The sequence below is a fragment of the Monodelphis domestica genome, chromosome 6, assembly GCF_027887165.1.
Source record: "Monodelphis domestica isolate mMonDom1 chromosome 6, mMonDom1.pri, whole genome shotgun sequence".
Classification (NCBI taxonomy): domain Eukaryota; kingdom Metazoa; phylum Chordata; class Mammalia; order Didelphimorphia; family Didelphidae; genus Monodelphis; species Monodelphis domestica.
Window position 1 is genome coordinate 267,999,337 of NC_077232.1, and position 28,000 is coordinate 268,027,336.

The 28,000-nt window shown below is 35.8% G+C and overlaps 1 protein-coding gene across 4 annotated transcripts in view; it reads left to right on the forward strand.

The window, feature by feature from the left end:
• The window catches only part of GPAT3 (glycerol-3-phosphate acyltransferase 3), a 98,105-nt gene that overhangs the window by 63,614 nt on the left and 6,491 nt on the right, over positions 1-28,000 (forward strand). For all 4 annotated transcript variants that reach the window (XM_056803204.1, XM_001371098.4, XM_056803205.1 and 1 more), the window contains 6 exons: positions 2,106-2,180; positions 6,462-6,551; positions 8,101-8,194; positions 18,123-18,238; positions 26,764-26,819; positions 27,377-27,462. In XM_056803204.1, coding sequence (XP_056659182.1) covers positions 2,106-2,180; positions 6,462-6,551; positions 8,101-8,194; positions 18,123-18,238; positions 26,764-26,819; positions 27,377-27,462 — 517 coding nt within the window. The remainder of the gene's footprint in view (positions 1-2,105; positions 2,181-6,461; positions 6,552-8,100; positions 8,195-18,122; positions 18,239-26,763; positions 26,820-27,376; positions 27,463-28,000) is intronic.

The following is a 28,000-nucleotide window of genomic DNA, read 5'->3' on the forward strand; positions in this document are numbered from 1 at the left end:
GGGGATTGTAATTTTTAGGGTAACAGATTTTAATTTCACAGAATCTCTTTTTTTGTAAATCATGCCCGTTTCAGTACCGACAATTCTTATATTTCTTGTCATGTGGTCTGTTTTGAGACAGACAAGAATAAGACCTGCAGTCATGTTTTAATATTATGACTGATAGATTTTGTTACTTGATCTTCTAATGATTTTTAGTAATTTCCCTTAAGACTAGTCTTGTGTGTGTGGTGGGGGTGAGTAGGGGGATTGATTGGATAGAGAGCCAGGTCTAGAGACAGGAGGCTTTGGGTTCAAATCTTGCCTCAGACACTTCCTGGTTGTGTGACCCAGTTCAAGTTACTTAACCCCCATTGCCTAACCATTAGCACTCTTCTACATTGGAATCAAAGAACAGTATTGATTCTAAGATTGGAGATAAGAGTTAAAAAACAAAACAAAGCAAAACAAAACCAGTATATATGCTTGTATATTTCAGTGAAGAAAACAGAACAAGTATATTTGGACCAGCTTGACTTGGCCATATTGCAATAATGTTTAGGAAAGGAAGAATATAGGCATTGTGTACTTCTCAGAAGAGCTCATTCTTTGCCATTTGTCCATAATTAACAGCAAGGAACAAATAGGTTTTTAGGAGAACTATCCCTGACAAGTTATAGTGGTGAAAACCCGTGTTTTACTTTTTTTCTTCTTAGTACTAATAACTGTTCAAGGCATTTTGCAGTATGCTGTAACTGTATCTGACCCCTGAGATCATTGTAGAAGATATGTTTGTGGTATTTTGCTCTCCCAACTAGAAAATACAGCATATAGGACAAAGTAAATTAGCTTTTATCTGAGATAAAAAGATGATTCTACCTAATGTCCCCTAGCTTTTTTAATTAGAAAAGAAGCAGGTTTTCTTAACCAAGTAAATATTCCTTTCGTAATCAAGTCATTTTCCTCTTCTCCTTCAGTTTTAAAATATATAATATGCAATCCAGTTTTCTTGGAAAAAAAAAAGGATCGATCAAGAAATCTTTAAGCATAGTAGTAATGTTTAAAATTTTTAAATATGAATTAAATTGCTCCTTTATTTTTTAAAAGTTTGTAAAATGAAAGGAATTTTTTCAAAATTAAAATTTTTTCTTCAAAAAGTTTTAAAACTTAGATCTTTTCCTTCCAAACTATTAATTCCACATTTTCTTTGAGTCACTTGTGTCTTGTTAGGTTTACTGAGTATCTCTGAAAATGAAGAGGCTGCAAAATTTATACTGGAAAGGAAAGATAAGGCATAGATGTTATATACTAATTACTTCTGAACTTCTGATATGCTAATGCAGCATTTTGGAGTTCTAAGTATTTCTGATTGTATGACCTGGGGTGAGTTACTTTTCACATTTATAAAGTGAGAGTTATAATATTTGTATTCTCTCTCTAGTTGCCTAGAAGAAAGTGTCTTGTAAATCAGAAAGTGCTGTACATTTGTTAAGCACCTTCTGTGTGCTAGACACTGTGCTAAGATTGCCAGGGATCCAAACAAAGGCAAAAGACAGTCTAGTCTCTGTCCTCAAGTAGTCACAATTGAAAGGGGGACATAAGCAAATAAATATGTACCAACAAGCTATATTCAGGATAAATAGGACATAAGAGAGAGAAAGCACTAGAATTAAGAGGGAATCAAGAGGGATTGAGAAAGGCTTCTGAAGAAGATGGGATTTTTAGTTGAGTCTTGCAGGAAGCCAGGAGGCATGGAGAACAGTCAGAGAAAAATGCATGAAACCAAGAGAGAGTGTCTTGTTCATGTCACTGGATTGAAGAGTATGCTAATGTTTGTTATAAATAGGCTCTGAAGACACAGCCACCAAATCTCTTATTTTTCTACCACATACTTTGTTTTTATATTAAATTTTTAAAAATCAGCTGAATTTCAGGATTACATTTCATAGCATTTCATTAAAGAAAAAAACTATCAAAAATCAAACAAAAATACCTTACCTAGATATGCCAAAGTAAGTAATACATGAATAATCACTTCCATAATAAACTACCAATTTGATCCTGCAGACAGTCCCTTTCTGGAGGCCATGACCAACTTTTTCATGTATTATCTTTTTGTTTTACAGCATTACTTTGGCTTTCTTTGGGATTAGTTTGCTGGTTATAGGAACTACTATGGTTGGACAGCTCCCAAATAGCAGGTAAAATGTTTTGTTTTGTTTTCTATTCATGACTAAGTAGGACTTACTCTTTGTTATTGTCTATCTATCTCTATATATCATGTGTGATTATTTTTGCAAACATTGTGATAGCAACTCATTTAAATCTTCTGATTCCTTTAATATTTAAAAAAAAATTAATCTTTTTAATCAGCAAAAAATACACCTTTTCTTCCTCTCTCCCCCCATCAATTAACAAAGAAGGAAAAACAAAACCCTTCTTACTAATAAACAAGTATAGCCAACAAAACAAATTTCCACATTTGCTACATTCAAAAACCTGTCTCTTCATTTTCAGTCCTTTATATTTCTGTAAGAGAAGTGAGTAACATATTTCATCATTAGTTCTTTGGAATCCTATTTGGTCATGACATCAGAATTTCTAAATTTTTCAAAGTTTTTTGTCATATTGTTGACATTGTATAAATTGTTCTGGTTCTGCTCTGCATCAGTTCCTATAAGTTGAAAGGAACAAGCTTTCTCTGAAACTATTTCCTTTGTTATTTCTTACAACACCATAGTAATCTAGGAATCCTGTGTGCGTGTTTGTATTGCATATGTATATGAATATATTTGTGTATGTATATATGTATGTGTGAAGATGTAACAGACCACCCTTAGGCCTTCTATCTAATTAGACCCTGTCTATGAGGACCGATCCTGTTAAGGTTTAGAGGGCAGACACAAAGATAATCTTTCCATATTAGACTATAAGCAGTTTATCCTTATTCAGTTCGTTATAATTGTTCATTCTTGTTTTCCATTTTTTTTTATCCTGACTCCTGCATTTGCACTTGAAAGTCTCTACATATCTCTGATCTTTTCCTCAGGAATGCTTGTTAGTCCTTTATTTCTTTCAAATTCCATTTCCCCGCTAGGATTATACTCAGTGTTGTTGTTTAAGTTATTCTTGATTGTAAGTCTATATCCTTCACCATATTGAATATTGTATTCTCTGTTCCTTTATAGTTGTTATCAGTCATGTCCAAATGCTTTTTTAATTTTTTGTAGTACTTTGCCATTTCCTTCTTCAGCTCATTTTGCAGATGAGGAAACTCAAGCAAACAGAGTTAAGTGACTTGCCTAGGGTCACACAATGTCAGAGGCTATATTTGAATTCATGTCGTTTTTACTCCAGGGCTGGCATTCCACTGTTCAATCTAGTTGTTCCTTTCAAGTGTTGGCATTGTGTGTGAGCACGATATTATTGTTACTCCTTAGTACTTGAATTCTTTCTGTCTGCCTATTGTTTTCTTTGACCCAAAAGCTCTGGGTTTTGGCTTTGGTTTTCATTTTGAGTTTCTTTCAGGAGGTGACCAATGAATTCTTATTATTTATACTTTGCCCTCTGGTTATAAAAGAACTAAGCAGTTTTCTTTCATGATTTCTGAAAATATATAGGGTTTTTTTTTTGGGGGGGGTTTGGTCATGGGGTTGTGGGTGTGGAATGGCATTTGGTAATCCAATAATTCTTAAATTTTCTCTCCTCAATCTGTTTTCTGTGTCAGTTGGCTTTACTATAAGATAGCTTATGTTTTCCTCTATTCTTTTAGTCTTTTGATTTTGTTTTAATATTTCATGTTATCTTGTGCATATTGGCTTACTATTCTAATTTTCAGGGAATTTGTTGCTGTGGGCAAGGTTTTTTCCACCTGGGCAAAGCTATTAATTTTCTTTCTGATTATTTTTTTTCCCCATAGCTCTCATTTCTTTTCTAATTTTGCCCTCTCATAATTTAATTTTATTTATGAGAACATTTTAAACCTTTTTTTTTAAACCCTTGCTTCTTTTCTAAGAATTCTAGATGGACTTGTGCCAAAGTTGTGTTTTTCTTTTCAACTTTACTTTATAAATAAATGTTTGGAGTCATTTGGAGACAAATGGAGATAAAACCTGCTTCAAGGTTTTGTCCTCAGTGTCTCTATCAATATAGTAGATTTTTATGGTGGGCTTTTTTTAAAATTTTTTTTCTCATTCTTCCAGCCTATGTCCTGGCTTTAGACTTGATGTTAAGCAAGGCTCTTTTCTACTTCTGGAAGCAATGTCTAGGCTATTTCTTCTGCTTCTGCTTTCTTGGGGTACTTAGTGCTTAGGCAGTTCAGGCTGGGGACCTGCCAGCTTTTAGTATTCTCAAAATCTTCTGATCCATCACACAGTTTGGCCCCCTGTTCTGAGCTCTGCTAGTTCTTGACCTGGGTTCAGATCTAGTAGCAGGCCTATTGGCTTGCTTCATTTGGAATTTCAGTAGACTGCCACTGCTTCAGACACTTCCTGCTGGATGAGAAGTTCTGGTGAATGAAGGAAGAGTAAATTTCTATTTGGAATGAGATTCTCTCTTTGGTTATTACCTCTACTGGGTTCAAACTGGGCTTGAAATGAAAGTGAGACCCTGTTCTGCTTATGGGATCTTCCAATTCATACAATTGCTGCTTCCTCTGAACTTTCTCTTCTCAGACTGGGTAATCTACAGCCCTTGACTGCCCTTTACCCTACAATGCCACCCCTAATTACAGGCATTCCTCAGTCTTTCCTAGAGCTATCACCCAGGATTGGTAGAAAGAGACAGAGGAGATAAGAGATACTAACTGGAATCCTGCCTGTGCCCTGCTTGAAATTAGTCTAATCTCCCATCGTTCACACTCCCAATGCTGGATTTAGGACCTTTTTCTGCCCTGGTGCTCATCTCCTGGTGCTAAAATTTATCTGGTCTCCTGGCCAGACCCCTCCCCCAGTGCCCAAAGACTTCTCTAGGCCACCCAGCTGCTTCTTGATTCTGAACTTGCTCCTTTCTGGGTATACAACCTGGCGGCCTCAGTAGCTCTCTACCTCAGAATGTCATTCCTTTCTCTGTCCTCCCCAGATCTCTGACTTGGAACAGTGTAGTAAGGGGCAGAACTGCCAATTGGCACTTGTTTCTGAACTGGTACAAGTTCAATTGCTTCCAGAATTGATCTAGAAACTTCCTCTTGCCCTGGTACATAGACTCTCTCTGTACAAGATTTCATCACATGGTACACCCCTGAACAGATCCCATCTCTCATACCCTTAGACCTCTCTGTCTTTTTCCTCTCATTACCTGAGCTGGAAAAATGCACCATTGTGATTTTTTTTCTTGGATTTCTGTATTGGGATTCAGGCTAACTTGTTTTCTAGGTCTTTGTGGAAGAATTTTTTTTAAGTGAAATTGTATTTTCAGCTATCTTGAAGGAAAAACACTGTTTTCTTAAAAAAAATTTTTTTTTTAAAGAAAACTTTTCTAGATGGGAGGTCCAAATCTGGCCTCAGACACTTCGCAACTGTGTGGTCCTGGGCAAGTCACTTAACCCCCATTGCCTAGCTTTTACCACTCTTCTGCCTTGGAACCAATACTAAGTATTGACTCCAAGACGGAAGGTAAGGGTTAAAAAAAACAAAACTTTTTTCCATGATTCCATGATTCATGATTCTCTCCTCCTACCCCCTTCCCCATTCTTTCCTTCCCCCTCTCCCCCAAATCTGACAAGCAGTTCCACTGGGTTATATATGTATCTTTGTTCAAAACCTATTTCCATGTTATTCATATTTGCAGTAGAGTGATCTTTTAACATCAAAACTCTAATCATATCCCTATCGAACTATGTGATTGATCATATGTTTTTCTTCAGCATTTCTGCTCCCACAGTTCTTTCTCTGGATATAGATAGCATTCTTTCTCATAAGTTCCTTTGGATTGTCCTGGGTCATTGCATTGCTACTTATAGAGAAGTCCATTACATTCTATTGTGCCATAATATATCAGTCTCAGTGTACAATGTTCTCCTGGTTCTGCTCCTTTCGCTCTGCATCAATTCCTGGAGGTCATTCCATTTCCCATGGAATTACTCCAGTCCATTATTCCTTTCAACTCTGTATGACTATCTTAATGTTTCTTTTATTAACTTTCACCACCCATTTTCTAATACTCTTGGGTATACAATGAGTCCCACAGAATTAGAAGAAGAGCTGGAGTTTACTGCTTTGAAAAAATCATCCTGCAATTTAAAATTAAAAAAAAAATAATTTTTAAAAAAGGATAATAAAATCTGGAGTACCTAATTTGCAGAATTGATATGGGCAATATTGAGTAATGTACTTTGTTCAATAATGTTCAGCACTTTTCAAAACTGAAAGCCTCAGGTAAATAACTTTTGTCATTGTTTATAATCTAAATAACAACACTGCCAACTGTTATTCTACTCTTAAAGTGTATCCTCAATTTCACATTCAGATATTTTCTTCCTACAGTTTGAAAAACTGGCTAAGTGAACTGGTCCATCTGACTTGCTGCAGAATCTGTGTCCGAGCTCTTTCTGGTACTATTCATTACCATAACAAGTGAGTATAAGAGAATTTCAGGTTGGATTTTCTAGATCAAAGGCTCTTAACTTGAGGTCTATGAACTTGGTTTTTAAAATACTTTTATTTTAGTATATTGCTTTCTTTTTTAATCCTCTGTATTTTGTTTTATTTAAGAACATTATTCTGAGAAACGGCTCTCTAGTAATGACCAAAAGAGGTCTATGACAAAAAAATGATGCTCTATATGAATGCTGGGTTTTGATCTTTGAGTTTTAAAAAAGTGTGTAGAAAGGAATATAATGGAATGTCAATATTCTTCTATAGAGTAAATATATATAATAATATAATAGGGGTAGACTTTATGCATGGAATACATTTGGTAATGGATCAGGGTTCATTCAAACATTATTGGGCCCTACCAAAGTTTTAAAGTGAGAGTCAATATGAGCCATGGCATGTAGAAACAGTATAGTACTGAGAGTTTGGAGACCTGGATTTCAGTCCTGGCTCTCTTGGATGACCTTGGGAAAGTCAATTAATCAATAAACATTTTTTAAGCACCAGCTGTGTGTCAGGCACTGTGTTGAGCATTGATGATAGGAAGGAAGGCAAAAGACGGGAGTTCATGCCCTTGTGGAGATCACTATCTAAAATGATGTAAGCTCTCTGTGGTTGGTTGGACTAGATGGTTTTCAAAAGTTCATTCCAATTAGAATTTCATGAGTAAAAACACTCCTAAATTGTTCTTTTGTGTCTTCATCTCAGTGAAATGGATTAGATTTTTTGAGTTCTTTATACAGTCAATTTTTGTTGTTTTTTTTTTGTTTGCATTAAAGTTAAGATATTCTCTGCAGATGGACAAACTTTGGCTGTTATTTGTATTCAAATTAATCTCACTTCCTGTACAACCTCTTTCAGCATTTAAGCCTGAACATTTGAACCTACTATTTAAACAATAGGATTTGGATTTGAAGAAAATGCTCTCGGAGAAATAGCATCTGAAAAGATCCTTATCCAAGAAGGGTCATAAATTCCAATAGAAATTGCGACTCTTTTAAGGGATCCTTTCACAGTGCTCTATGTCCGTATGCACATGATTGATGTCTAGCAGATTGTAATAATGCCCTGTGGTGTCATGTTACTCTCTTTGCCATGGTGCTTCCTCCTCACCTTGGCCTCTTAGGATCTTGACTTTCCTGAATCACATCTCAGCATGTGCTACTTCATATTAGAAGGTTTTCTGATTCCTTGCAGCTGTTACACCTTCCTCCTTAACATGCATGGCCTTATATTTATTTTAAATATGCTTAATTATATATATGGTGTATCTCTCTTTTGAATGGATGATTTTTGAGAACAGGGACTATTTTTGTCTTTGTTCTCCTTACTGCTAACAGAGTTCTGACACATATTGTAGGTACTTAAAACTCTGTCAGGACATTCCAAGGCAGGCAGTGCTCAACAAAATGCCTTAGACTTTATTCAAATGGAATGTAGATTATCTTTCTTCTAAAGTTTTCATTAGACTGATCTTGTACCTTTCCCTTAGAAGACTGATAGTAAAATTTTTTTTTTGTAATTACAGGCAGTACCGACCCCAGAAAGGAGGCATTTGTGTTGCTAATCATACTTCTCCAATAGATGTTCTGATCTTGACGACTGATGGATGCTATGCCATGGTAAGAGCAACCAGTAGTGCTGTCATATATTGATGTGTGTTGTGATGCACTGTTTTTGACTCAGTGGAATGATAGCTTTTGTGTAATGGATTCCAGTTATGCACACTGATTCAGAACTGCTAGAGACTTTGCATTAGCTTGATGCCATCCTTGACTTTGTCATCAGGCAAAATTACATTTAAATTATCCTTAATCTCTTAATTAAAATAAAAAACAAAAACAAATCTATACCCCTTCATTTGGTGATATCTACCAGTGCAGTCATGTTCTTTCGTGGAACTAACCTGTGGCTGAGTACTGGCATTGGAGTCAAGAAGACGATGCTAGCTATGTGACTTTGGGCGAGTCAATTCATTTAACCTCTGAGCCTCAGTTTCTCTGTCTATAAAATGAGGGGACTAGACTTGATCTATAAGGTTTCTAGTGGTCCTAAATATGTCAGCAATTTATGATAGATATTTATTTAGAGAAGTAGAGAATAGTTTTCTCTTTATGGCCTACATACTGATTGTATGCCTTACTTATATAGATAGTTTAAATAATCAGTTCCCTTAATTAGATTTTTGTGTCATTTATGGTATAACAAAGTATAAGGAATCTGTGGGGTTTTTTTTTTCATATTCTTTGTAGTGGCAGGGAGCATAAAGCCAATCCTAAAGTCAGTCCCTTATTAATTCAGTTCTAGATTAGAACAAAATGAGGGAGCAGTTAGGGGCTTAGTGTATTAAGAACCAGGCTTAGAGATGGGAGATCCTGGGTTCAAATCTATCCTCAGACATTTTCTAGCTATGTGACCATGGGCAAGTCCCTTCCCCATTGCCTAGCTTTTATCACTCTTCTGCCTGGGAACCAATACACTGTATTGACTCTAAGATTGAAGATAAGGGTTAAAAAAAAGGAATAGGATGAAATACTCACAGGTCATTCAATAGTAAGGAGAAGCTGTAGCACTGAAAGTGGACTCAGCCTGGATATTAAATTAGTTCTCTTCACTCAAGGAGACTCCTCTGGCCGCCTCCTTAGGAGGAGAGTCAGGGCAGGTTGTAGGGACTAATGTGGGCTTGGCACAGCTGCTCCTTGGCTGGATATTTTAAGCCTTTGGGTGACAGGTGACCCAGTGTCAGTATGGTGAGAGGCAACCAGTAGGTTATACCAACAAAGGGGAGCCTTTTTTTTTTTTATTCCCGGTGCCAATCATGATCCTAGGACAATTTTTTGGCCTTCTAGGGTTGGAGCCATTAGTATCACCTGTTGGAAAAGAGGAACCACAGCAGTTCAGTATTTGTTGCTGTTTGGTTTACTCAGTAGAGTAAGGATTAAAGATTCTCTTTCAATAAAGATTTATTTCAATAAAGATCTATTTGCTAGAGTATGATGTGCAATTGGGCAGGTGATGGTTTGAGTGTATGCATTTTTTCATAAAAGTGATAGAAATGGATAAAATGAGGTGGGACCGGAGTTGACCAGAACAGCAGACTGGATTGTATTATGGGGAAAAGCCTTCTTATTCTCTTCAGTATTCTTACAGAGATGATTTTTAGCTGGGGTCTATAGCATGTCATAATCTCAGAATTCATTAGTGGCCAGAATGATAGTATTGAAAAGCCATTGGCCACCACTGTGATGTTGGAAGAGCATGATGCTCAAGAACCTGTACGGTGGAGCTGAGATTTCTGTTTTGGCCAGATGCCAGAGGTCAGTGCTCATTCCTCTGGGCAAGCTGCTTACCCAGGTATGTTGGTAGTCATCTTGAAGACTTTTGCAATGCTTAATAAGTTCTTTCAAAGATCATGCTTTACCCATTTATTGATGTTGTTAAGACCATGACAATATGGCAATCACAGCTGGCCATTCAGCTAAGGGAGCTCCCGGTTCTAAACTTGGATCAATTAAGGAGGAAAATGGCTGGATGGAATTTTCACTTCAAAATATTTGAATGATACAAGCATGGCAGTGGCAGAACAAATGTTATAAATTCAGAGCTTTATCAGCCTATTTGGCTTATCTAGCCTTACATGTTGTAAAAGTTTGATTCTGTTCTCTTTGGATGTGTGTGTGTGTGTGTGTGTGTGTGTGTGTGTGTGTGTGTGTGTGTGTGTCTTTGTTTAAATGTTGTATTTTCCCCAGTAGTAGGTGAGCTCTTTCAGGGTAGGGTTTCCAGCATGATACTGTACTTTGCCCCCAGGAGGCAAAGTTATAGGTGACCTTCTGAACCATGAAAAGACATAGGGTGGGTATGAGTAGGCTATTTTCCCTCAGTGCCTGGGTTCTTCTCATTTTGAAACATCCAAATATTGCTGTGGTCTTCTTAGTCCAGAATCTCTCTTTATCATTAGTAGAGAGACATTCTTACCCTTTTCTCTCCATTAGTAAGTTCTTCCCAGGGCCTACATTTTATGGAAAGACTGGTCAGCCACCCTTCATTTCCCTCTCAGCTCTGATTGACTTGCAGATTTCTTTAGAACCACAAAAACTTGTTACACTCTATCCTCCCTTGCCTCCTGTCCCCCATGCCTGGAATGTTCTCTCTCCTTAATCCTGCCTATTGCTTTCTTCAATTTGATTTACGTGTTAATTGAAATTCTATTTTCTACAGACACCTTTCCTAACCTCTCTTAATTCTAATGATTTTCCTCTCTTATTTCCTATTTATCCACTATATGGCCTGTTTGCAAGTTATTTTTCCTTACTGTCTCCCTATTAGCTTGTAAATTCCTTGAAAATGGGGACTGTGTTTTGCCTATTTCTGTATCCCCAGCATTTAGCCTTGTAGATAGTAGGTAGATGTTTGATCATCTAGAAAGAACACTGGTCCTGGAGTCAGGAAAACTCTACTTCAGATCTGGCCATAGATGCTTACTAGCTGTGTGAACCTGGGAAAGTCACTTACTTCTATTTGCCTCAGTTTCTCATTTGTAAATTGAACTGGAGAAGGAAATGGCAAATTTCTGTAGTATCTTTGCCAAGAAAATCCCCATGAGGAATCAGACATGACTGGAAAATAACTAAACAACCACTTAACTGTCTGCTTAACTGTGTAAAGCTTCTATCCATCCACTGTATGAAGTGCATTTTGTTCCTGTGGACAAGGTGGAAACACATCGTCTTTGAATGATAGCACTTAGAGGATTTTTAGTTGATAAATATATGCACCAAGTAGTTTTCAAATCTATATTCTATTTCAATGCTTTTTGTTTTTGCATCACATTTATTTCCAAATGTATCTCCTTTATACTACCTCCATCTAACAAGTCTTCTCTTGTAGCAGATTTTAAAAAGAAAAAAAGGAAGTCCCCACTCATGCTAAGAAGTGCATCTTCTACTGTATCTGCCAGTATTCTACTATATTCCACAATTAGTCTTCTCACCCCCAACTATGTTGTGAAGGGAAGAAAGATACCTTTTCTCAACTCTTTTCCCATACCAAGCTTGGTCATTACAAAAATACATTGTTAAATTTCATCTTATTCTTTTCTCATACATAGTTGCACTCATTTGTCTATGTTATTTTGCCAGTACTGTTTACTGCACTCAGCTTTATCCCGAGTTCATGCTCCTTGCAGTCTTCCCTTCTTTCTCTGAATTCTTATTTACCATTTCCTTATAGCACAGCAGTATCCCATTATATTAATGTACCAGAATTTGTTTTCTATCAGTCCTCAGTTGATGAGCAAGGAGGTTCTTTGTTTCTAGGTCTTTGCTACCACAACATTTGCTACTCTGAATATTTTGGTATAATTGTGACTATTCTTTCATTGACTTCCTTAAGATATGTGTCTAGCATCTGGATCAATAGCTATTAATAATGGCACTTCTTTTTGTTATTGGTAAACATAATTCCAAAATGCTCTTTGGATTGGTTAAATTGATTCATAGCTCCTCCCGCTTTGCTTGTTTTCCCATAACACTTTTCTAGTACAATATTAAATAATAGAGGTGATAATGGGTATCTTTGCTTCACTCTTGATCTTGAGAAGGCTTGTAACAATGGTTTTAAGTTACTACTAATAATTTAAACAAAGGCCCTTTCTAGTGTTTTTCAATAGGAATGGGTGTTGTATTTTGTCAAAGGCTTTTTATGCATTTGAGATGTGATTTTTGTTAGTTTGGTTATTGATATGGTTAATTATGCAGATGTTTTTCAGCCTTGAATTCCTGGTATAAATCCCACTTGGTCATAGTGAATAATCCTTGTGATAACTTGCTGTAATCTCTTTGCTAGTATTTTATTTAAGATTTTTGCATTCATTTAAGGAGATCAGTCTATAGTTTTCTTTCTCTGTTTTTGGTCTGCTTGGCTTAGATTTCAGGACCACATTTGTGTCCCAAAAAAGAATTGGTAGGACTCCTCCTTCTTTTGTCAAATAGTTTGTGTATAGAATTGGAATTATTCTTTAAATGTTTGATAGAATTCACTTGTGAATCCATCTTGCCTGGGGATTTTTTCCCTGAGAGTTCATTGATGGCTTGTTCAATTTCTTTTTCTGAGATGGGATTATTTAAGTTCCATTTCCTCTTTTGTTAATCTAGGCAATTTATATTTTTGTAAATATTCATCCATTTCAGCTAGATTGTCATATTTATTGTCATATAATTGGGCAAAATAGATCCTAATAACTGCCTTAATTTCCTCTTCATTAGAGGTGTTATCCCTCTTTTCATTTTTGATACTGGTGAATTGATTCTCTTCTTTTTTAATTAAATTAACCAATACTTTTATCTATTTTACTTGTTTTTTCAAAGAACTAACTCCTAGTCTTATTTATTAGCTTAATAGTTCTTTTACATTCAATTTTATTAATTTCTCCTTCAATATTTAGGTTTTCCAAATTAGTCTTTATCTGGGGATTTTTAATTTGTTCTTTTTCTAGTTTTTTTTTAGTTGCATGCCCAATTCATTGATCTTCTCTTTCTCTATTTTATTGATATAGACATTCAGGGATATAAATTTTCCCATGAGTACCTCTTTGGGCTATGACTTTGATATGTTGTCTGTGATTCTCTTCAATAAAATCAATAATTGTTTCTATGATTTGTTCTTTAACCCACCAGTTTTAATTAGATTATTTAGTTTCCAATTAATTTTTAATTTGCCTCTCCAGGAACCCTTATTAATTATAATTTTTATTGTATTATGATCTTAAAATTTGCATTCATTATTTTTGCTTTTATGCATTTTTTTATTTTTGCAATGTTGTTTATGCCCTATTACATGGCCAATCTTTGTATATGTACTATGAGCTTCTGAAAAGAAGGTGTAAGAGATGAACTGGACTTGATCTGCCAGCAGAACAGAGAGAAGCAGATCTGGCAAGCTGGAGAATTCTGCAGGAATAGAGGAAGGACAGGAAGGAGAGAGAATCCTGGGGAAAGGAGAGGAAGTGAACTGAACTGGACAGTTGGAAAGATTCTTCTCCTCTCTGAGAAGTGACCAGCACTTATCTCCTCCTGTGAAAGCTTGCTCTCAATATCCCAAGAAGACAAACAAGTGACTAGGATTAGAAGTTGTTCACTAGAAGAAAGATTTCCTCCAGATCCCCTAAAGTCCTGGACTGGTTACAGCTGCCAAGGCAGTTAGAGCCAGAACTACTTCTTCTAAATGACCCCAGGGGATCAGATCAACAAAGCCTGATCTGCAAGGCTTTTGGGAGAAGGGATTTCAGTTAGTCTAGGGACCCCCTGCTCTCTTTGAATTTTAGATTTACTTCAGTCTAGCTTAGTCTAACAAAACAGGAATGTCTATACCTCTACTTAAGGATTAAGTATTGAGAAGGATGGCCTATGACAGACATGTGCTAGCAAATGACAAATCAGAAACAACTGACAGACCCCCTGACCTGTCCTAAGGCAAGCTTAAGCTACCATTGGTCCATGTGAGATGCAGAAAGTGATATAAAAAATAGTCTATATATTTCGCGTCACTTCCTCTCTTAGCTCTTTTTGCGGTGAGGTGGTTCTGGCTCTTTCCGCAGAGAGGTGGCTGGGGGCAGCATGCTGAGCGACTTGGCATCTTGGTGTAGTTGCAGCTGTTGTCCAGGTTTGTCAGTGAGTGTCCTTGATACAATACTGGGAGAAGATTAGTAGTATAGTTCAGGTGAGGCATCTTGACTGAGCTCTCTCTGAGTTTAGGCAGATTCCTTTCTCCTTTAGTTTCCCTAAAAACGCCATCCTCCTAGGAGGCCTCTCCTAGGCCTAAAAGGCTAGAAGGTCCCTTGGCTCAGGCTAGGTCAGAGAAATCCTATACCCATTTCCCTCTCTCTTCTTAATTCCTTCCTTCTATATTAATTAAACCACCATAAAATTTCCTAACTGACAAGTATTTATTTTGGGATTTGAATTAAATCCCTGGTGACCAATTAAATTTATATTCAGTCTTAACCCTAAATTTACCCTTACATCCCTCTTCCCTTCTGCTTCATTCCTAAACTCATCTGCCCTATCCTTTATCTTGTTCCCTTAGAATAAAACAGTTTAAGAATAAGTGACTGACTCCCTGACTCCATTACATCTAGAGAGAGACTTGAAATTGGGGGGAGGGAAGTGACATCTCTCTCCCCAGGGAGAGGAAAGCTAAATGTATCAAGCTTATTTAGCCAAGGTTTCTGAGGGAACAGAAGTTAATGTCTGGAAAGGCAAAGTGGGGTTGTCAGGGTGAGCTGAGAGAGGAGACAATCCATCCTCTCTCTCTCTATGACTCAACTCCATCTTTACCTTACTCTGGTCCTGACCCAGCAGGGAGGAAAAACTCCATTCTCTCTCTCCCCTCATATTGCAGTTATATTACAAAGGTATATTCCTTTTTATCCCTATTCAATTTTTTCCAGCTATCTGTTAACTCTAATTTTTCAAAAATTTAATTTACTTACCTTACTTCATTTTTGGTTCAATTTATCTAAGTCTGATAGGGGAATGTTGAGGTCCCCCACTACTATAGTTTTACTATGTATTTCCTCCTTAAGCTCCTTTAGTTTTTTTCCTTTAAAAATCTGGATGTTATACCATTTGGTGCATATATGTTTAATATTGATATTATGTCATTGTTTTTATTACCTTTTAGCAAGATGTAATTTCCTTCCTCATCTATTTTAATCAGATCTATTTTTGCTTTAGCTTTGTCTGAGATCATGACTTTTTTTACTTTTTTACTTTAGATGATGCATAAAATTTTGCTTCGGCCTTTTACCTTTAGTCTGTGTGTATCACCTTGCCTCAGATGTGTTACTTGTAAACAACATACAGTAAGATTCTGATTTTTATTCTACTCTGCCATCCACTTCCATTTTATCCATGCTTTTATCTCATTTACATTCATAGTTATGATCATTGTGTTTTGCCCTCCATCTTATTTCCCCCTTTTGATCCTGCTCATTTTCCTTTTACTCTGTTCCTTGTCACCAGTATTTTGCTTTTTATCATCCCCCCCTACATCTCCCTCCCTCCAATACCCCCCCCCCCCTTTCCTTGTCTTATTCCCCTTCTACATCTCTGTAGGGTAAGATATAGTTCTATATCCCGATGAGTATGGTTGTTATTCCCTCTCTGAGCCAGTTAAGATGAGAGTAAATTTTAGCATTGCCTATCACCATCTTCATTCTCCCCTCCACTGTAATACTTTTCATGCCTCTTTATTTTATGAAATTTATTCCATTCCATCTCTCCCTTCCCTTTTCTCTCATTGCAATACTCTTTTTCACCCCTTGATTTTTTTGCATATTATCTCATCATAATCAGTTTGCTTCCCCACCTTCTCTCTAAGTATATTCCTTTTATCTTCATTTTATCTGCTCTACTACAAATAATAATATTTAAGAATTACAAATATCCTCTTTCAATGTAGGAATACATATAGTTTATCATTATTAAGTCCCTTAAATTTTCTCTTTCTTATTTACCTTTTTAGGCTTCTCTTAGGTCTCATGTTTGGACTTCAAATTTTTTGTTTAGGTATTGTTTTTTCTCAGGAATGCTTGTAAATATTCTATATTATTGAATGGCCATTTTTTCTCCTGAAAGACCATACTCATTTCTGCTGGATAGGTGACTAGTTCTAATTTTTTAAGAAATTATTTTCCTCCAGTTTTTAAGACTCCTTTTTCATTTGGCCCATTCCTTCTTGCATTGTTTTCATTTCTTTTCCTCATTTTTCCTCTGCTTCTCTTAATTGCTTTTTAAATGCTCTTTTAGCTTTTCCAGAATCTGTGTCCAAGTCATATTTTTCTTTTGGACTTAGCATGTCTTTGCCTTGCTCTTTGTCTACATAACATTTATCTATAGTTAAGTGCCTTTTTTTCCCCTGTCCACTCATTTTTCCAACCTTTTTATAGGTTGGCTCTGTTATCTGGTTGTTTAGGGTACCCTCTTAAGCTTCATTCCTTCCTTGATGCTACCCTTAGCTTTATTTCTGGATTTCTACCAGTTTTACATCTTACCCAGATAGTGTGATGGCCTGAGGGCTGGAAGCTCTGAAAACCACCTCCCACTGCTGATTCAATTAACCCTCAAGACTGCTGATGGCTGAAATTCTCACCTCAGGTTTGGGTGAAGCTTTTGGTCTCACTGTGGGCTTGATCAGATCAGGAACAGATCAAATTGTAGCCTCAGGCTTGGGTGAAGCTGTTTTTCCACTCTGGGCTTGATTAGGTCAGGTACAGAGCAAACTGCCTTGCCTTTGAGCCTTTGTAGTTTGGTACACCAACTACCCCAAACTGGGATCTATGTCCTCTTCTCAGGCTAGGACTCCTGGCCTCACTCTGAGCCTACACAGATCAGGCTGCTTCAGCATGACTGCCCTGGGCTTGAATTCCAGACCCCACCACAGGTTTGCTTTGAACCTCAAGGGGAGGGCATTAACTTGGACCTCTCTCTGCCCAGGTGATGTTTTAGGGTCTGGATGTTGCCATAGGCACAGGTTCAGAACCTGGCCCAGCAGATATCATGTGGCTTGCTTTTGGCTTGCTCCTTACTCCTTGTTACAGCCTCTTGCTGGCTGTGCTCCCTCCCCTCTTACCCCAGTGTCCCAGATATTCTCTGATATTTTAGGTTTTTCTCTTCTTAAAAGTTACTTTACTCTGTCTCCTTGTTGGTTCTTTCACTCCTGCATTCATTTTGTGGTGTTATTTTAAGATTGGTTGGAAGGGATTCTCATGGTGACTTTGAGCTTCTCTGTTCTACTCTGCCCTCTTGACTCTGGAACCAGATCAATTAGTTTCTTGCCCTTTTTTCTTTTTTGGCAAACTGGGATTGTCAAGGTTAGATGTAGTTCTAAATCAGATCAATCTTACTTAGAACAATGAACTCAAAAAAAAATCTGAATTATTAAAAAATTATCTTGGTAATCCTCAAAGGACAACATAGGCATGTCAAAGATACACCTAACAATAAAACAACCTATAAGCCAAAGTTCATGTAAATATAGTTATTTTGAACCCTGAATTGGTTTGACTGGTAAGGCAAATTAAACCATTTAGAGCAGAAATTGTGCCATAACTACTGCTGTTGAATGATTATTAGATAAATTATAGCAGAAATATCATAGCTAGGAGAAGAAAGGTATGCTGTCACAATAATTTAATTGAAATTATTTCCTCTTTTTTTATAAAATGGTATCATAGTTTTTGCCCTCACTGTTTTAAAGTAGGAATTGTAGATAAATGTTTCCATTTTTTTCTTATTCCATGTTTAAAGGCCAAATATTGGGACAACTTGACAATTTTGTTATATAGAGCTCTGTTTCTTTTCTTTTTCCCATTTTTTTGTGTGCATTAGATCATTTTTCCAACAGCCATTTCAATACTAAGGTTATAGACAAAAACTTGATCTCTATAGGAAAGTGCAGTAAACTTTTAACTGTTTACTAAAAGGCTTTTGTAGATATCTCTTGGTATTTTTAATTTGCGCATTTCATACTTAATATACTTATGGATTGCAGGTTGGACAGGTTCATGGCGGACTCATGGGAATCATTCAGAGGGCCATGGTTAAAGCTTGTCCCCATGTTTGGTTTGAACGTTCAGAAATGAAGGACCGACATCTAGTGACTAAAAGGTAAGAAATGCTTCTAAGGGGGCTAAATAGTATGTAAATATTAGAACTTAGGTTCTATTTGCTCTTACTTTCTTTCCAAAAAGTGAAATAGATAACCAGTAAAATAGGACTTTGTGAGTGTATGTACATGTGTGTGAGAGAGATTTTAACCCATTTGCTAAAAAATATACATGTAAGCCAGGTTATACACAGGATCAATTTGAGATAATCTCTGAAGGAGTGCCCTAATATTAAGGAGCAATCGGAAAGGCTTCCTTCAGAAGATTGGACTTTCACTGAGACTTGAAGGAGGAAAAGAAGAAAGTCATGAGGTAGAGATGAGTAGTAGGAAGACAGTTCTGGGAAAGAGCTTCCTAGTAGATAGAGGATGGCACCCCAACTCCTGCTACCAGGAATCTGCATCATGAACATTCTACTAGTGATTTTCCACAACTGGTTGGATAAATGTTTTCTAGGACTTTTTTGGTCGTGTTTTTCTTTTTTTTTCTTTCCTTCTCCCCCTGTAGAGTTAAGATAGCTTTTAATTTGTGCATGGTAACCTGAAAAAAGTTTACAAATGTATGCCAGAAAAGGGAAGTTGTGCCTTTTTATAGCTATTACTGTCTGGTTTTGGCAATTTCCTTTTACCTTTATATCCAGTGAACTAGGCCTGCCCATTTTTCTTACATCATTTTTGTAATCAAGTTGTCTGTTTCAGGTGGGTGCCCGGTTCACAGCTTTCCTAAATAAATGCTAACCATTATTCTTAAAAAAACAAAACAAAACAACAACACAGTTGTTTTTTTTTTTTTTAAGACAGTTCTGGGCATGGGGGACAGCCATTGAGAATGCACAGAGGCAGGAGATGGATAGTTTTTTATTTTTTGAAGAACAGCAAAAGAAGCCAGTGACACTGGATCACAGAATCTGTGCAAGAAGTATAAGGTTAACAAGACTCTAAAGGGAAGGGGAGGACAGGAGAAGTTTTTTTTTTGTTTGTAAACTTTCTCCCTATTAAGTTTTTGAAAATCAGAGTCTACATTCACTCTTTTGATGGTGGCATAGTATATTATAGTATTTAAGCCTATTAGCATGACCTTATTATAGCCTAAATAGTCTAAATGTTGGTCCTCAACAAACATTATTAACTCAGTCAACTGTATCAGTTACACAACTTCCTACTTTTTTTGCTTTTTCATCTTTCCCCACAATTTCTGTTGTGAAAAAGACAAGGGTATCAGCAGAATAAAAATAGAAACTTTCTGAGGGCAAATGGTTGCCTTTGATTTTTTCTTTTCAAATGCTACATGTTTAAAAAAAAATAGCATTTCCCACAAAATAAGCAGTCATCATTATAGTTTAGTACTAACACTTATAGGGGCATGGAGCTGAATCCCAACAAAGACCCTAGTAATCCTGATCAATTTGACATGCTTCCCTCATTTTTCTTTATCTTCTCACAATTTTGTGTATTCCTTCCTTCCTCCTTTCTTTCCTTTCTCCCTCTGCACCTCCCTCCTTCCCTCAGATTGTTCATCTCTCCAGACCCATAATATTAGTGGAATCAGTAATTTGTAATGAGAAAACTCCTTCAGTGCTACAACTTATCTTAAAGAATTAGGAGAGGTACCTTCAAGTTCAGGACCCAAGTATATATATATCCTCAGCTATTCCATACTCTCTTACTTGCCATATACAGTTAGACAGGCAGCAAGATTTATCAAGCCCTAACTTATGTGTCTTGGCACTTTACTAAGATTGCTCTGAAGGTACTTATATTCTGATTGATTCTTAGGTACTGAACCTGGGTAAGTAAAAGAATGGTGGTGCTTTTAACAGAAATGAAAAAGATGAAAGTAAGATTGGACTTAGAGAGTTCAAATTCCCTTCCCCATGAAGAAACAGAAGCTTCAAATGGATGAGTGCCATTCAGGGCCATACTACTGAAGTGAGACTACAAGTCTAGTGCTGTACCCACTTTTGGGGAAATTTGCATTGGAGATACTTAAAGAAAAAAGTAGAAGTATCAAACAGAAAGCTGGTGATGTGTACTGTAGTTCAGTAGAAACATTAGGACAAAATACATTGATCTAGGAGTCACCTGCAAAGGGATAACTGAACCCATGGGAGCTGTGATCATTAATAACAAACATTTGTGTAGTGCTCTAAGGCCTGTAAAGAACTTTATGTTCATTACCTCAATCTGGTCCTCACGGTCATCCTGTGAGGAAGTATTATTATTATATCATCCCCATTTTACAGATGAGTGTCCCTCCCCCAAGATAAGTTGTAGAACAGAGGCAGAACTGCATCATTAGAAGGAATTTTCTTACTAGGAGTTACTGCCACCAGTAGCATCTTAGGAACTAAAGAGATGAACAAACTGAAGTTCAGAGAAATTAGGTGATTTCTCCAGGGTCACAGGAGATAGAATGCCACACAGGACAGTTTGGCCAAAATATAGTGTGTCAAAAGAAGTAGCATGAAATAATTCAAGAAGGTAAGCCTGATGGTGACTCTGAAGAGCTTCATATGACAAACTAAGGAGTATGCATTTTCTCCCCATGGCAGCAAGGAAGTACTGGAGATTCTGGAGCAGGCAAGAGGCATGGTCAATGAGCAAGGAAGAGATATGATTAGATGTGCACTTTAGGAAGATTATTTTGTCCTCCAAGGAACAAGGAGAGAATAAGAACTAGGAGCTCAATTGGATGTGGAAAAATGGTGATGTCAATATATTGTTGGTGGAACTATAAAGTGATCCAACCATTTTGGAGAGCAGTCTGGAATTATGCCAAAAGAACTATAAAATGTATATACTCATCGACTCAGCAATACTACATTTGTGTCAATTTCCCAAAGTGAGTAGGAAAAAAGGAAATAAACTATATCCTAAAAATATTTATAGCAGTTCTGTTTATAGCAGAACTGAAAATTGAGGAGATGCCAACCAAAGATCCTCAAACACCAAATTAGAAATCCTAAAAAATTGAAAGAGATTAATAAAATTAAAAGAAAACTGTTGAACTAATAATAAGACAGTCAGTAGCTGGTTTTATGGGAAAAAAAACACAAAATAGATCAAAAGTGGCTAATTTTTTAATAGATGAATATTTTTTAAAAATATAAATTGCCCAGATTAACAGAACCCGAAATAAAATAATTTAACCCTATTTCAGAAAAAGAAATCAAACAAGTCATCAACGAAGTCCCTAAGAAAAAAAGCCTAGGGCTAGATGGATTCACAAGTGAATTCTACAAAACATTTAAACAGTAGATTAATCTTAATACTATAGAAACTATTAGGGAAAATAGCTGAAGAAGGAATTCTGCCAAATCCCTTTTATGATACAAATATGATAATGATACCAAAATTAGGAGGAGAAAAGACAGAAAGAAAACTATAGACCCCTATTAAAACTATTAGATAGATAAAACTATTAGATCTCTCTACTGAATGTGGATGCAAACATTTTAAATAAAATATTAGTGAGGAGAATACAGCATTATACCACAGAGATGACCCTCTGACCAGAAGAGGTTTATGCCAGGAATACAGGTATGGTTCAATATTAAGAAAACTATCAGCATAATTGACCATATAAATAAAACAACTATCAGAAAAGATGCAGAAAAAACTTTGACAAAATATAATATTAAGTATTAATTATTAAAACATTAGAGAATATTTGAATAAATAGAACATCCTTAAGATGATAAATAACATGTCTTAGATACCAGCAAGCATTATCTGTGATGGGGATTAGCTAGAAACCTTACCTCTGGGTGAAACAAAGATGCCCATTATCACTACGACTTTTTGATTTTGTATTAGAAATGATAGCTATGGCAATAATTAAAATAGGCAACGAAGGAAATGCAGCTGCCACTTTTTGCAGATGATATGATGGTGTAACTTAGAAAATCTTAGAGAACCAACCAAAAAGACAATCAAAAAAATGTTATCAAAGTTATGAATATAAAATATATAAATCACCAGCATTTCTTTATACTACCAGTAAAGTTCAACAGCAAGAGTAGAAAAGAAATCTCATTTAAAATAATTATAGACAATATAAAATACCTAGGCATCTGCCTGTCAAGACAAACTCAACAACTTAAGAAACACAACCTCAAAATACTTTTCACACAAAGTCAAATCTAAATAACTTGAAAAACATTAATTGTTCATAGGAGCCATTATAAGATGTTTACTTACATTAATTTACCTGTTTATTGTGATACCAATCAAACTATCCAAAAATTATTTCATAGAACTAGAAAAAAATAACATTTAACATCACCTGGAAGAACAAAAGGCCAAGAATATCAAGGGTATTAATGAAAAAATATGAAGGAAGGCTTATACTGGATCTCAAACTGTATTTTAAAGTAGCAACCATGAAAACAATCTGGTACTGACTAAGAAATAGAGTGCTTTATGGAATATATTAGGCACACAACATACAGTAGTAGATGACCATAGTAACTTAAGAGTTTGACAAACCTAAACATCCAGACTTTTGGAATAAGAAGTCATTTGAGAAAAATTGCAGGGAAAAATAGAAAACAATATGGCAGAAACTATACATATATGAACACTTCACACCATATACCAAGATAAAGTCAAAATGGATACATAATTTAGAAAAAACAGGTGATATCATAAATTAGAGGAGCATAAAGTAGTTTGCCCTGTAAGAACTCTGGATAAGGGAGGAATTTATAATCAAACAAGACCTAGAGAACATTGTAAGATGTAAAATAGATAATTAAATGAAAAAAGATTTTGCTTAAACAAAATCAATGCAGCCAGGATTGGAAGAGAAACAATAAACTGGGGGGGAAATTTATAGCAAGTTTTTATGGCAACCTCATTTCATTATTCAAATTTATAAAAATACAAGGCGTCCCCAATTGATAAATGGTCAAAGATAGGTGAAAAAATTGAGATCTTTAGCCATATAAAAATACCCCAAATCATTATTACTTCAAGAAATGCAAATTTAAAAACCACTGAGTTACCATCTCATACTTATAAGACTGGATTATATGACAAAAAGCAAAAATGACAAATGTTGGTGGGGATGTGAGAAAATTGAAACACTAATATACTGATGGTGGAACTTTGAACTGATCCAACCATTCTGGAGAGCAATTTGGAGCCATGCCCAAAGGGCAATACAATTCTGCTTCTCCTTTGACCCAGTAATATTATTATTAGAATAGGTGTGTATCCCCAAAAGATCAAACATAAGGGGAAAGGACCTACATGTACAAAAATATTTATAGCAACTTTTTGAGCAAATAATTGGACACTGAAGTGATATCCATCAACCGGGGAATGGTTGAACAAGTTGTGGTAAATGATTGTAATAGAATACTCTTGTGCTATAAGAAGTGAAGAACATGACTAACACAAAAAAACCCTAGAGGGACTTAATATGGAGTGATGCAATGTGAAATGATCAGAACTAGGAGAACAGTGTATAACAGCAATAAAGTATGATGATCAGTTGTGAATGACTTAACTCTTTATCAGCAGTGCAAGGATCCAGGACAACTCCAAGGACTCATGATGAAAAATACTATCCACTTCTATAGAAGAAACTGATGGAATCTGAATGCAGATTGCATTCCAGTGCCTGCCATTCTTCACTTTATTGCCTTCATGAATTTTTCTCTAGTATAAGGGATATGTACCTTCTTTCACAACATGAACATGGAAACATGTATTACATGATAACACATATACAGCCTGTATCATATTGCCTATTATTTCAGGGAGGAAGGGCAAGAAGAACATGGATCATAAAATGTCAGAAAATTATTATTAAAATTGTATCTACAGGCAATCTGAAAATATACAATAAAAAAAGATAAAAAAATAAAGATAAGGGGGAAAGTATGAAATAACTGGAACCAAGAGAACATTGTATGCACGTGCATTTTTGCACATGACCAATGCATATTTGTTAAAGTGTTTTTACTTGTTTTTATTCCAGTTATGTTGGGAGAAATGGGAAGGCAAGTTAAGGATATATAGAGAGAGGTGGCCAGGGAAGGAATTTTGGTTTGGGGAATCAGACAGTGAGATCTGATTTTATCTGTTGGACTATAACTGATTTACATGCTTTTTTTTTTAACCTTTACCTTCTGTCTTGGAACCAATGTAGAAGAGCAGTAAGGGTTAAACAATGAGGGTTAAGTGACTTGCCCAGGGTTACATAGCTGAGAAATGTCTGAGGCCAGATTTGAACTTAGGACCTCCCATCTCTAGGCCTGGCTCTCAATCCAGCTGCCCCCTTAATTTTTTTTTTCAATTAACAATTAACAAGAATTTACCTTTCCCTGAACCCTTCTTTTGTTTGTACAAAAACTTTTTAATTTGATGTAATCAAAATTATTGATTTTACATTTTATGATTTTTTTCTATCTCTTGCTTGGTTTTAAAATCTTTCCTTTCCCAAAGATCTGACAAGTATACTATTCTGTGTTCACCTAATTTACTTATAGTTTCCTTCTTTATGTTCAGGTCATTCACCCATTCTGGGTTTATCTTGGTGTTGGGTGTGAGGTATTGATCCAAACCTAATCTTTCCCATATTGTCTTCCAAGTTTCTCAGCAGTTTTTATCAAATAGTGGATTTTTGTCCCAAAAGCTAGAATCTTTCGGTTTATCATAGACTGTCCTGCTGAAGTCACTTACCCCAAGTCTATTCCACTGATCCTCCTTTCTGTCTCTTAGCCAGTACCACATTGTTTTGATGACCACTGCTTTCTAATAGAGTTTGAGATCTGGGACTGCAAGGCCATCTTCTCATTTTTTCCCCCCACTATTTCCCTGTATATCCTTGGTCTTTTGTTCTTCCAGATGAACTTTGTTATGGTTTTTACTAATTCAGTAAAAAAGTTTTTTGGAAGTTCTATGGGTATGGCACTAAATAGGTAGATAAGGTTGGGTAGGATGGTCATCCTACATGCTCTTTGTAAAAGAAAGAAGGAAACATTATTAAATGCCTACCATGTCCTAGACTTTATGCTTATATGATTATTTGATCCTTTTAACCCTGGGAGGCCGGTACTATTATTATGTCCATTTGACAGTTGAAGAAACTGTACAGACAGATTTAACTGAGTCACCCACTGTCTGTCATACTGCCAGTAAATGTCTGAGATCAGATTTGAACTCAGATCTTCCTGATTCCAGGCCTACTCTACCCATTGTTTTCCATCATGCCACCCAGCTACTCAAAGGAATGAGAGTATTGATTTACCTACTGTGCTTTGAACAAAAAGAGAACTGAAAGTGTAGTATCAGGTCAGATGCCTGGACAGACAGATGATTGGAGGCCAGATGGATGATGAAGATAGCGCAATCCCAGGACTGGAGTTTCAAACTAAGTGGGTTAATAATGAAATTGGGGTAGTTAAGTGGTCCAGTGAAAAGAGAGCCAGGCCTAAAAGTCCTGGGTTCAAATGTGACCCCAGCCACTTTCTAGCCACTTAACCCCAAATGCCTAACCCTTGCCACTCTTCTGCCTTGGAACCATTACTTGGTACTTACTCTAACATGGAAGGTAACGGTTTAAAAATAAATAAAACAGACAGACAATTTAATACAAGAGAGAAAGCCAGAGGGCCTACTTGGCCAGAAAGTTATATATATTGTCACATACGGTCACTGTTTTTGCTTAATTGCTTGTCTTTCTTAGAAAGGAAATTAAGAAGAAGGACAGTCCCCATTTCTCCCCAGAAATAACTAATGTAAAGACAAAAGGAATTTTATTTATTATATTTAAATTAAACAATAATACATTATGATGGTGAACTTTTCCCTATGAAATTTTTAAAGATTCTCTAGTAATACTGATCAAAACCAAATGGCTTTTGGTTGGTTAAGTTGTTTAAGAAGAGAACAATTTATAGATAGATATGTATTGATATTTATATCTTATCTATAAAAAGATAAAATATCTATATCTATATGATATATAGATGTTGAGAGAAAGAAGCAAACAAATGCAAACCCAAATTAACATCATGATATAGAAAGGATTCACCATTTGTTATTGGGATAATGCATGTCTACTATGGAGAACATTCATGTCCATATACTATAATACTCTGGACAAATTAGAGTTAAATATGTAAAAAAAAAACTCCAACAATGAAATAAATTGGATTAGCATACTAATATCAGTGATGGAAAGGAGAATAAAATTGTGATTATTAACAAAAGAGGAAGAGAGTAACAATCTACCCAAAAAAAAGATCATTTGATTTCCTCTTTGTCATTTCTGATTTCTTAGTTTTTCATAATTCCTTGTTTTCTACTACATCAACATGAGATTCACAAAAAGCAGTTTTCAGGAAGTTATACTGTACACCGATTATTTTATATTTGTTTTGGAAAGAAGTTCCTTCTTTTGCAATCTGCTTCTTATATTTTCCCTTTTTTCCTTTAAATTCTTGTATTCTTACAAAGAATATGGAAAGGCTTTCTGATTGTTTTTAAATTACTAGTTTGATTTTTTTCTTCTTAGGTTAAGAGAACACATTGCTGATAAGAAAAAATTGCCCATTTTAATTTTCCCTGAAGGTAAGAACAACAATTACTCTACTATCTTTTAGTACTTAAGTACTGAGTTAAAACAGGGAAGAAGAATAGAGGTCTGGGACCATTGGAAAATTTCCTTCTGGGAATTCTTATAACTTAGATCTCCACAAACTTGTAAGAACAGCTGCTTTCTTACTTTCTCACTGATGTCCATTTTGGTTGTGCTTTTTCTAGAAGTTCCTAGACAAATCATCCTTGGTTTGCTAAATGTCACTTAAGAGTTTTTAAAGTATGTTGCCTTCTGACCTTTTAAGTCCTTCATTTAATGGTGTGGAAAATATAGATTTTGCCAGATGGATTACTTTTGGGCTTTGGGTACTTTTTTGTTTTGAATTAGTACAACACAATATGATGTTGAAATAGCTTAAGTGTACAAGAAATGTTGCTTCTTCTTGTTCTGCTTTTTAAACAAGACTTGACTTTTATGGCTATGGTTGTATATAATGTCTTGAACAAAATTCACTTTTCAGGAATTACTTGGATAACTGTTTTAAAAGCAGGAGTAACTTTCAAATTCTTTTTTGTCTCCATTTGGCTAGGAACCTGTATAAACAACACATCAGTCATGATGTTTAAAAAGGGAAGTTTTGAAATAGGAGGAACTATATATCCAGTTGCAATAAAGGTACATTACTCAGAAAACATGATTAAGTGAAAATGATTGATTTTTTTGCTACAATTTTACTATAGTATTTATGTTGTGCTTTGGATGTGAAAAGTAATGCTCCTGATTGTTTCAGAAGGACCTGTAAGCTAGTGTTTGTTACTAGTGGCACAACGGCTTAAACGAAGCCAACTATACGTTGTTACTTTAGTGCCATTTTCCTTTATAAGAAGTAACAGAAATCAATAAAAACAACTAGTTGAGTTTTGTGGTTCTGTCTGGGGCTTAGAAATAGAACATTTTACTTTGGAAAGTCAGGTGATTTATGCAGAACAAATTTTTAATCTTGGCCTGGTTAGTATTATGCTTTAAACAGATTATGGGGTCAATCTTGACTGGGTTTGGGGGAGCTCTATCAAAAGAAAGAACTTTATATTTTTTTGGCCTCTTATTCAGAGTTCTTTCCTTTTTGCTATAACAGTTCAAATTGCTGAATAGATTGGTTTTGTATATTTAAATAGTTGGTGGGATCAGGTGGATGTTTTTGGCTACTATCCCC